Source organism: Dermacentor silvarum, chromosome 3 (assembly GCF_013339745.2).
Source record: "Dermacentor silvarum isolate Dsil-2018 chromosome 3, BIME_Dsil_1.4, whole genome shotgun sequence".
Lineage (NCBI taxonomy): Eukaryota > Metazoa > Arthropoda > Arachnida > Ixodida > Ixodidae > Dermacentor > Dermacentor silvarum.
Genome location: NC_051156.1, coordinates 8,984,979 through 8,996,642, shown reverse-complemented (window position 1 = coordinate 8,996,642; position 11,664 = coordinate 8,984,979). Strand labels below are relative to the sequence as shown.

The following is an 11,664-nucleotide window of genomic DNA, read 5'->3' as shown; positions in this document are numbered from 1 at the left end:
GGCTGGGTGATCTTCCCTGACATGTCACTTTTAAAAGATTTCCTTGGTAGTTCCACAACTTCGCCAGGTGCTTAGAATTTGTCCGACACTTTGCAGTCGCTAGACACGCCGCCAGTCTTTAAACACGTTGAAGTTAAAGGTCAGGTGTCGTGGGCAACACACCCGTCGCCGCATTTGGTCCAACAACACCGTACACATTGCTGTACAGGTTGTACACCTTACTGAGGACAAAAATTAGTCATTGTGCTGGCTAGACTGAATGAAAATGTGGAAACAAATATTTGTAATTTCTCTTTATTTCACAAGCACTCACACATAGGGGACATACAAACACCACTGTCATCGGCTTTCGACCAAACATTTCACGCCTGTTTCCAGCATAATTACAGAATTATACATACATTTACAGCTATAGTATGTTCTTGTACGTATCTCAAAGGGTGGGGCCCAAAAAGGGGTGTATACAACACTCTAGGTCATCAACACTCACTGCTGTGTGCGCCACAGTAAATTGCCTAAGTGCAACACAGCGACTCCAAGTTGCAATCATTGCCCTGTCCACTTCCAAATTAAAAAAAAAGTAAATAAATTGGGAAAGTAATAGTGTTTTGTAGAGATGTCATGAAACCTAAGTAGCAGAACACAAACGTGCCGTCAAACTAGTGACACCAAAATTATCTGTGATAGTTTAGCCAGAACACACAAAACTTATTAACCAATGGCACCAATAAAGTCAATTGGAGTGCCTAGGTAGTAAGCCATCTTGATGCAAAACAGTAAAAAAAAATTAAGTGACATTAGCATGATGGTATAAATTATAGGCATGTTCCGAAGATAATATACAAGGCCATAAGTTTCAGAACAGATTATAAACAATAATGTTAGGTTTCAGAACAATAAAAAAAAGGAAGAGAGAAAGCCTGCTAATCTGAGTGGCGACAGGTTCTGCATACACCTATATTTCGTCTTTTCTTTATGCTCATAATTTTAAAAGGAACCAACAATAAAATGCAACAACTTTGCTATGTTGTAGAAATAAACATAAACCTTTACATAGACATAAACCTATTTATCTTTCATTAACAAACATCAGAATTCTCGAATAGCATCAATAAACAAATTCACTGAGCTTTGAGCAGTTCATTTCACTGGTAAAGCTCGCACATAAAATGCAACTGGTGCAAGCGTTTTTTTACACTGGTCAAAATGAACATTGCGGCCAAGTGGGTGAATAAAGTGTACAAAATTCAACTCTAAGGTATGCGCTGTTCTCGACATTGCTTTGTATATGAAGCTAGCGAAAAGAGGCATCAAGTCTTGGCCAAAAAGCAGGCAATATCCATGAAAAACTTTGTCTAAAAAAGCAAGGCACTTGCTGGTATGTCCGATTAAAGCCACGAACATGTGCCAGGCAAGGGCGAGATAAGAAAAACTGCAGTGGCATGGCTTTGCATGTCATAGAGCAAAGCCAAAGGCAACCAGAAACAAGGCTCCAGCAAAAAACATTCTGGTGTATACAAAAGAACCTGGCAATATATATATATCGATAAATATATTTTGCCAGGAAATTGCTTGTGCGAATATGCGTTCCATACTTGACCCTGGTAACTGGTCTAGTGATTGCTTCAGTGGTGGCCAGTTAGGTGTACAGACTTATACTCGTTCACCTCAGTGTATAGCGTCTCTCATACCGGCAGAACTCGAGTAACTCCATGAAATCTACCATCAGTGGTAAACTTGAGGCTTAATAATTCTCACATTTGCACCAAAGATTTGCAGCAAACGCCGACAGCCGTTGCACATTCCAATTAAGAAGCAAGGCGTCATCTCTTTGCAGTAATATGCCGTGGCATGTGGCCTTCCCACCTTTGCTCATCGGAGCACATGCTCTGTGGTGTGCTCGCGTGCTTGATGTGCCGTGCAGACCATGCCAGCATGTTAAGTATGCAGACCCTAGCTTATTTACCAGGACTCTGCTCACTGCAGTTTATTGCGGAACCCTGCATGTGCGACAAAGCCTGCTCTGCGGTACAATACCTGTTCTATTCTTCAGGAAGTACTGTGCTGCAGATCTCATAACTAGCAAGGTCTCAGCGGGAGAGATTAGGACTTCACACAGAACAGAACTTGGTTTTGTAACTGCACTTTAAGTTACTCAAGAAAAAAAGAAAGCGCCACACCTTTGGCTTCAATGTCGGTCTCATTCGCTACCTGCTAAGTCGTCTTCAAAAGTTACACTCCTAGAAGACTTGGTGCAAAAGATGAGCAGCAAGTCTGAGGAATGCATTTTCCTCGAGCAACAACAAAAAATGTGAACGGGAACGACATCGGCTAAGTGAACCAAGCCGACCTCAAGGTAGGTGGGCAATTGAAAAATGAGGCAACGAGACGATCGGGGAACATCACAGCGGGGTAAGTCAACTGTGGCAAGGACTGGCCATAGAGTGGTTGGCACTCGTGTCGCAACATTGTGTACGTCGCTAGGGATGAAAGGAACAAAAAAAAACATATTCAGGAACATCGGTGGTCCAGTTATGGTAATGTGCACTGCACTTTACGACAGTCTGCCAGGGTCCAGCGGCCGTTCCGCCTCGTTCCCACCAGAATGCGGCAGTAGCACTTGCGGCGCAACATCACACGTCCACGAGCTGGTCATCCTTGTAAGAGGTTGTTCGACCACTGCCAGAGTCGGCCAGCTCAAGCTCGGGGCTCACAGATGACAGTCCAGAGATGGGACTCTCATTCGATCTGTTTGGGAAACAGGGAACCGGTTACAAGTGTGGCATGAGCAAAGGAGCAACAATCAGGCCAAGTCACTTGGCTATGTTCCCGAGGCTACGCGGCTAAGTGACCATAAAGAAGAGGGAGGAAAATTTATTGTACGGTGATGTTTGCTGCCAGCCGATTCATGGCAAGCTGTGTTTAACGTTCTGGTGCAGGCATGTTGACATGCATTTAAGTTTTTCTTGACAGAGAGGCAACATTAGAGAGTTTTAGCATGTCTGCAAACATTTTACTGTAATGCTGGTAGCGAAATCTTGTGATGCCTAACCACCTTTTGTGTTCCACGAGTGTTTGTATTGAAAAAACATTTAAGGTGGTAACGCATTCACTATTAGGCCACTGCCAAAGATTTCCACTAGCAGTAAAGTAGAACACAGTTAATTACTGCAATAATAGCTCGGTGTTTGTCTGATCGCGCGTGCCTGTATTGTTTTTTGCTCACATGGAATCTAATGGCTGGATAACATATAATTTAATCGTAGTTTAGCGATGTACCAAACGCTGGTGATAAAGATCGTGTTTCCCGGGAATGTACTAACGGTAAAAAACGAGCAACTGTAAGGGGTAATTTTTTGTCTTCCCGATCGCGAACGTTGGCCCCGGGAAATCGTACGAAATGGGATAATACCTACGAGGTTCTACTGTAACAGCCACTAGATCTTATGCAAATAAGCAGTACACACAGAGATAATTGCACTAAAATTTTGGAACCATCTCGTCATTCTTTGCTTGCTCCTTTCTCCTATGGCAAAATACTGGCACGACATGACTTCAATCATGCAAGTTATTCGGATGCTACACGACATGCAAGGTAACAAATATGGCTGAAGCTATTTGTGAAACTTTTGTTTTATGGCATGGTGGCAGCACCCATACGAGGCCCCCAGGGAAATAAGCCTAGGAAGTGGCATCACCGCGACTGCATGCTAACTAGCTCAAAATTGGCTGCTGTTTCTAGGGCAACTTTATTATGAATTTGTACAAAGGAGCGTAATGTAAATCTTCCTATACATCTGCATAAGTACCGAACTAATTGAGCAGAAAAATGCACATAACTACAAACTACGATAGCATGACAAGTGCAGAGATACTCAAACTACTAGAATGCTTTCGAATGCAGCTGAATAATCACAGCAATTTTTTTGCAGAATAGCTAAACAAACCACATGTTGAAAAGTATCAATCAATCTGCATAATTTGTTTAAGGGCAGTACTGAAAGCAAAGAATTATTGTACTGCATGCAAATTTTTCAATGGCACACTTTCAAAATTCAGCAAGACTGTGACACACTTGTTAGAACACGCTACAGGCATCCAGAAAATGCACAAACGTTCATAGTACTGGCACAGTGAGTTGAAGGCAGTAAAATGTTTCTCATGGCAAATGTGTAGATATTAATATGGCAGAAAGTTAGCATCTTCGAGGCACTCAGTCTGTGAAGGGCCATCATACAATGGAGGTCACTGAGCAGTGTTTGCAGCTCTCAACAAATCTGATCAGCTTGGGCTCTTACTCAAATTCTGTACTCAGCAGTATTATAACAGGATCTTACTATTGAATGTCTTACTAAATATTTGTCACTTTCTCTGCTGTGTCAAGGAAATACCCTGATTATATCAAGATGTACAAATTCTGAGCTGCTAGATGTACCATGCTAGAAGGTGTACACGTGTGAGCTCTTAACTTCTGTGGCAGTAAAATATGTTTGAATGCTCCGGTATTTCCAATATAGCATTTACATGTCTCTTGGAAACCTAAGGGAGAAAGAAAGCTTCAAAGTTGAAGAAAAATTTCTCCTGGTCTTGGGATCAAACCCAGGGCTCATGCCCCCTTTTTGGGGTGCTCACTCTACAACCTGAGCTAACCAGTAAGCTAGTAGATTGCAGAGAGTGGTGAAATTATTCAACAACTCAAAGCACAGGGACATTGCATATGGCAAACAAGTTACAGTGGAATCCCATTGATACGATTCTGCATAATACGTTTTTCGGGATGATACATGTTTTTTTTTCTTTTCCCAATAATATGATTCGGTTGGATGATACGATTTTTGGGTGATACGCTTTATTTTCTGGTTCCTGTGAAGATTGTATCAACGAGATTCCACTGTATGCGGAAACCCACAAGGTGGAGGAAGGTTCAGGAATAGCGTAAATTGTCATTCTTCCGAATGCAGCACGAAGATACAAAGAAAACAAAAGACGGGTTTCCTTTATAAATTACCATATTACTCTTGTTTTAGCATCGAAATATAGATAATATGCAGTATAGTGATTACATATTCAGTATAATTATGCATATAATGTAGCTTTGCAGGCAAGGCACACTTCCTTCCGTGTTCAAAAATTTATACTTCAGTAATCGCTAGTTAATTTGGAAGTTGTAAAATAAGAAATTACTGTAATTCATACACACAGATTAGAAAGGTGCCATCAGATATATATATATATATATATATTGTGAGCGCTAACTGTGCAGTTCATCATCATCTTCATGTGTATATACCCATCCTCATAATCATCATCATTTTGTCGGGTTGGCGTTCGTGGGCTGTCTCGTGCTGTGGGACAATACAAGAGCTCTGCCTTCGTCCCGGGCGTAGTTTCACAAGTGGGGGAGTTTGCGTTGATATCCCCGTCCTCTTGCTCTACCGGTCACCCCTGGAGCTCCGTTCTGGTCGACGGTTGTGCTCGTCAACACCAGTCATGGCACAAACCACTGCATCCACTGCTGCCACCACCTCAGCTCCACCAGCTGGGCCTATTTGGTCTGTCACCGCACCGCAACGCGACCCTCAGGTTTTTTTTCTGGCCTTCACGGCGAAGACGTGGAAGACTGGCTTGACCAGTATGATAGGGTGAGCGCTTGCAACCATTGGGACGAGTCAAACAAGCTCCGCAACGTTGCCTTCTACCTGAGGCAGGTCGCCCAAACTTGGTTTTTCAACCATGAGCGCGACTTCCCTGATTGGCCAGCATTTACTGCGCAGCTGCGACAGATATTTGGCACATCTGCTGGGCGCTCCGAAGTAGCGAAACAGAAGCTCGCTACCCGCATCCAAGAAGCCGAGGAATCCTATACCTCTTACATTGAAGACGTTCTGGCTCTCTGCCATCGCGCTCAGAGTGACATGCCCGAAGTGGAACGTATCCGCCATATCCTGAAGGGCACCAACTCCGTTGCTTTTCACGCCCTTGTCATTCAGAACCCCACTTCCGTTAGTGACATCATCACGACTTGCCACGATCTGCTTCTTTCGTCTTCCACACGCCTCCTGCGAAGCTCACCTTACCGACAACGACGAATTGCGAGCGCTCATCCGCATCAATGTGCGAGAGGAGCTTCACGGCCATGATCCGGCCAACACCGCCATTGCGTCTGCGCACTCCTCCTCCCAATTTGGGCGAGATCATTAAAGAAGAACTCGCGTGCATGCCAAGTGTCACACGTGCCCGGTCCCCTGCGCCTGTTTGTGCACCTTCTTACGCCGAGATTGCTTCGTGGCCTGCGGTCCCAGTTCCATCTGCACCTGCCACCGTTGTCTGCAACCACCTGGCCTCGATGGCAGCGAAGGCCCCCGTGCAACCATACGACTCTACCTGGCGCTCTTCCCGCCCAGTATGTTCCTACTGTGGCATGCGTGGTCATATCTCTCGTTTCTGCCGCCGGTGCCAGCATGATGAACGATGTGGCTATTCCGCCTATGAGAGAGACTATGTGCCCAGATCAGATGCCTACGTTCCAGGACCCTATATATCCTCGGCACGTCGCTCGCCCTCACCTCCGTTGTCCAAAAACATGTCCCGGTCTTCTCGCTCACCCCCGTAGTCGTTCCCCGTCTCCGTTCCGCTGTACTTCATCGCCCCTGCGTCCTACCTCCACTTCTTTCGACAACCATCCGGAAAACTAGACACTGCAGTTTTCGGAGGAGAAACTGCTTGAACGAATGATCGATACCGTACTACGCGGCTTCAAATGGAAAACCTGCCTAGGTTACCTGGATGACATTGTCATCTTTTCGTCCAGCTTCTCCCTGCACCTAGAACGTTTAGACGGCGTTCTCACGTGTCTAGCCAAGGCCGGTCTCCAGCTCAATACTAAGTGTCGATTTGCGAGCCGCAGCATCAAAGTATTAGGTCACGTGGTCAGCAAGCACGGCATTGAGCCAGATCCCGACAAGGTCGCTGCTGTACAGCATTTCCCAACACCAACCACACCTAAAGACCTTCGCAGCTTTCTTGGATTAGCGTCGTACTTCCGCCGCTTTGTCCGTGGCTTCGCGACTATCGCAGCTCCTCTTCATAAACTCCTGACCACGACCACACCCTTTATCTAGACGGATGAATATATATATATATATATGCAGTGCACAGGAGGCTTGTTAAGTAAACACCAATCTGGTGCACCTCAGTACATTTGACATTTGAGCACATGCCACGTGTGCCATGCATGGTGTTTTGGCATTGAGGAGAGCGTAAGTGGTGCACAAACGTCTGTTCATAATAATGTGTCAATATAGGTCCCATCTACCACTGACACAATACAAGGCAGCCCATTACAAACCAAAGCCACCCAATTTTGATGCTTTCGTTGACAGTGTTGAATCAGCTGTGATCCCTATGGTAACAAAATGCAAGCAAGGCAGTGGATGCATTTGAAATTCTTGAGCAGTCTTGCTACAACTGTCTGGACAGAACTGCGTGCACCGTTAAGTACATAGCAGTACAAAAATTCAGCTGCACAAAGGAAGAGTGTCACCCAGTTTTGTCATATACATTTGGCATGCATACGAAACCATTTCTCCGGAAGGTTTTCTTTGGATTTTCAGTAACTTAACTTTACAACTTGGTCATAGGACTACATTGGAACACCGTTGATACAATCTTCACGGGAACCGAAAAATAAAGTGTATCATCCAAAAATCGCATCATCCAACCAAATCGCATTATCGGGCAAAGAAAAAAAAACTACTATCATCCCAAAAAACGTATTACGCAGAATCATATCAATGAGGTTCCACTGTATCATTGTTGACCTTGCGTGATATGAATTGGCACGTTTTTACTGCATAATACAAATGCAGTGTAATGTAAGTAAGATACTGCACGTGGAAGCAGTATGACACGTCTCTGTTACAATGAAGCCATACCAGGACGTGGAGGGCAGGCAGGTGGTTGCAGACATCCACTGTCAACACAAGGCATGGCTCCACAGACCATTCAAGGCAAGCAAACGAGGCAATGGGGGAAGGCGTGCCGTGCTGTTAGGGTTCAGCAGCTCCGGCATGCCTAGAGCAAGCGTACCTACTGAGTGACACGGCAGCCGAACTGCGGCGGCTGCTGCCGCCGGTCACCGGCAGCGGAGACATGTCCCCCACTGAGGACATGCGTGACTGGCTGCCCAGGCCATGCCTCCGGAGGAGTGTGTCAATGTCCACATCGTTGTCGCTGTCCGAATCACTGCAAAAAGAAACAATGGGCTTGAGCAACAAATGATGTGTGGCACACATTTTACAATGTGAAACAGCAAATACTACATCACCTTGGTCCCCCCTCCCCCCCCAAAGAAGGCCATACTAACAGTCAATCTAGAACGATGTTTATTGGATCATCAAGCTGCATTCGTGTCACACAAAGCCTTCAAGAACTCAATTTGTGTGCCAAAGCTTGTGTAAATGAGAAACTCTTGGCACTCACAACACCACCCTGTGTCAGGCACTCAAATACTCATTAGGAACAAACTACAAACCAAAGAAAAAATAATTTCGAAGCCTCTGTGGAGGGCTATCAAGTGATCTAGAACAGCAAACAATAATTTTTATTCTGCACTCAGGTATAGTATGCGTAAATTATGGTGATGTTTATGGCGAACTTCAAATCTTCTTGAAAATTTGTGGAATAAACAAGTAAACCTCTGACACATAATTGTGTTTTACTAGGAAGTAGCTTGCAGGCTTGTTGACAGAAAGGGAACAAGAGACATGGGGAGTACGGATTAATTTTGAGCACCTGGGGCTATTAATGTGCACATAAATTTAGGAACACAAGCATTTTTTGCATTTAGCCCCCATTGAAATGCGGCCGGTATCAAACCTGTGACCTTGAGATCGGCAGCGCAAAGCCATAGCCACAAAGCTAAGTGGCAAGTAAGGTGAATTACGACTACTTTGTTTTATCCATAAGTTATAAACTGTTTCATTATGAACGGGGTTTGACATGTGGTTTACCTGTCTTCGGCCACGTCGGTGCCGGAGTCCAGGTCTTCCTCGAGCGCTGCCTGCAGGTCCTGGATGCGCTGGCAGGCCAGCTTGAGGTCCTGCTTGGTGCCCTGCAGGTCCATCTCGGCGTTCTCGAGCGACATCTCGAGCTCGTGGCAGCGCTGCTGGGCCTCGGCCTCACGGTGCTGCAGCGCGGTGCAGTCCTCGCGCAGCTCGCGCATTTGTCGCTGCAGCTTGCGGCAGCTCTCCAGGCTCTGCTGCTCCTTGTGGATCGCCTGCTCGGACTCCTCCTGCAGCCGGTTGCACTGTTCCTTCAGGCGCTGCACCTGGCTCTGCATCAAAAGAAAATGCACGCAAATATACACCCGGCCATATGCCTTGGAACCAGAAGAAATCTTGAGTTGCGTTAATCTGAACGTTAATAAAAGATGCCTGCAATACCATTCATTTCACATTTTGTGCAGTCAAGTTCGCTTTTTTTACAACTCAGCCTCGTTATAATTAACACTAATGTAACTTAAATCGAAAATATTTCTAGCCGACATCAGCATGTAACAAATGTATGCCTAAACAAATATAGAATAAAATGTGTCGCGCCACCTTCTTCTCGTGACTTATCCCCTAGCACTGCTTTCACATAATTCTCCAGTGCCATGGAGCAGTAGCGTACCCAGGATCTCTGCCAAGGGGGGGTTGACAGTTTGCCAATACCATCTAAATAGCACTAATTTCAATTTCTTCACGGGAAATTGTCAAAAAATGCACTTTTTGTGAGTGTTCAGACGATTGCGCGTCTTACATCTTAGTTGCAGTACTCAAATGCGCAAGGAAAGAAAAGGGGCTAAACAAAAGAGGGGGGTTAAGTCGGCCTCAGGGGGGGGTTACAACCCCCGAAACCCCCCCCCGTCGGTGCGCCACTGCCATGGAGCAAAGTGATGCTCTACATATATGTATCCTTCTGGGAACAATCAAATTAAGTCTGATAAAAGCATAATTTGTGTACCTTCCTTCAAACTGCGGATTTTAAAATGAATGGAAGCAAGTACCGCATTTGTGCCAGTTGATGTTCCCAATGGATGTTAAAACTGGTGTCTTGCTTTCTGCGACAGTTGAGACAAAGCTGTTGTTACTGCTGGCACAGAGGGCTTTCAGCCCTGCAAGTCGCACCTGGCTTGGAGACACACCATTTCAAAATTTTGTTACAGTTTAAGATACTTCCACGTTGTCCTGTATACAGTCAAGCTGCTAGGACATAAGTTTTGCTTCCACAACTACACAGAGCCACAAGATCTCACACAAATCACCATGAAGACGAAGTGAAGTAGCAGACCAACCACTTGCAATAAAGGCTTGAACAAGATCCTCCACAGTGGCAGGACTGATTTCTTTGGTAAATTATGTCCCCACGTAGATTTGATCATTTATAAATTCTGGACAACACAAGCTATAAACACATTCTCTATACATTACTTTTTCGAAAAGGACCTCTGCTACCAGTTGCATGCTGATGCAATGGGATACACACACATGTTGTCACTGCTGGAAATGCAAGCCACAACCATAGGAACTTCTGCCTGAGACATACTGAAGTGCCCACACATACTTACCCAGGTGTCACGCCCTGGGACAATGCACCAGCTGCCCGAATTGTCTTCGTTAACTAAGAAGAACTCTTGTTCGGCATGTGCATTGGCCACACACACTCACCTCTAGCCTGCTCTTGGCTGTCTGTTCTAGCTCGAGCCTTGACTCCAACTCGCGCACCTTGGCCTCGAGGCGTCGCACGGCATGCGAGTCTTCTGCCTGGCTGGCCAGGTGGTCCATCTTGGAGCTAAGGTCCTGAACCTGAAACCACACCAAGCACTTAAGAGTGGAGGATATGGAGTTCAGCTAGGTTGTGCTGAATATGTAGGCTGCCTTACGATCAGCAAAGCTAAGCAGAATTCAACTGCTTAGTATTTGTGGTTTTTGGGACTGGAACCAGCTGGAAATATGATGGCTTTGCTAGCTACCCAGATGATATGACTGTCAGGAGACAGCATGAAAATGTTGCATAACTTGATCGATACTAATATAAGTAAAGAAAAACAAGATGGCTTTGTTGTTTGGCCCATGGAATGATAGCCTATAAAACTTTCAATTATATTTGATCCTGGAGATATAAAATGCCAACATCTGGAAAAGTAGCAGACCTTCTGGCTCCTAGAAATGGCATTAACTTTTTATTCATTTCCCTTTTGCTCTATCCAGAATGTTAAGTTTATCAAAACTTTTCCACTAGAGAACAGTTAATTTTCCCTATAGCTACACTCTATTTTGGCTTCACATGATCGTTACGATATACTGAAGGCTTTGGTTCCTCTGGTTCTTCTGAGTGATAACCGTTTCTCCAGAAAATTGAAACCAACACTGCAGTTATGAAGCTATCTTTTAAAGCGCACAATGAGTCAGGCTGTACACACTGCAATCACTACTGGTAAACCAACTTATAGTGAAAAATGGATCCTGACAAGAGACATTACGTACTTGTTCCTTAAGGTGGTGCTTCTCAGACTCCAAGTCGAGGATTTGCTGTGTCTGTTCAGTCATTAATTTCTGGTCATTTTGCATCTGCAAAGGAACAATAAGAACGAAGAGAAGCAAACTTCTCAATCACTTTTCA

At 44.9% G+C, this 11,664-nt stretch overlaps 1 protein-coding gene across 2 annotated transcripts in view; it reads right to left on the bottom strand.

The window, feature by feature from the left end:
- Nucleotides 1-278: 278 nt before the first annotated feature.
- The window catches only part of LOC119445311 (unconventional myosin-XVIIIa-like), a 231,901-nt gene continuing 220,515 nt past the window's right edge, over nt 279-11,664 (bottom strand). The window contains exons 29-33 of one of the 2 annotated variants that reach the window (XM_037709624.2): nt 11,529-11,612; nt 10,710-10,847; nt 9,012-9,334; nt 8,089-8,244; nt 279-2,748 (exon numbers count right to left, since the gene is read on the bottom strand). In XM_037709624.2, coding sequence (XP_037565552.1) covers nt 2,634-2,748; nt 8,089-8,244; nt 9,012-9,334; nt 10,710-10,847; nt 11,529-11,612 — 816 coding nt within the window. In that variant the 3' untranslated portion in view covers nt 279-2,633. The remainder of the gene's footprint in view (nt 2,749-8,088; nt 8,245-9,011; nt 9,335-10,709; nt 10,848-11,528; nt 11,613-11,664) is intronic. The other variant, XM_049663204.1, reaches the window with a different exon arrangement.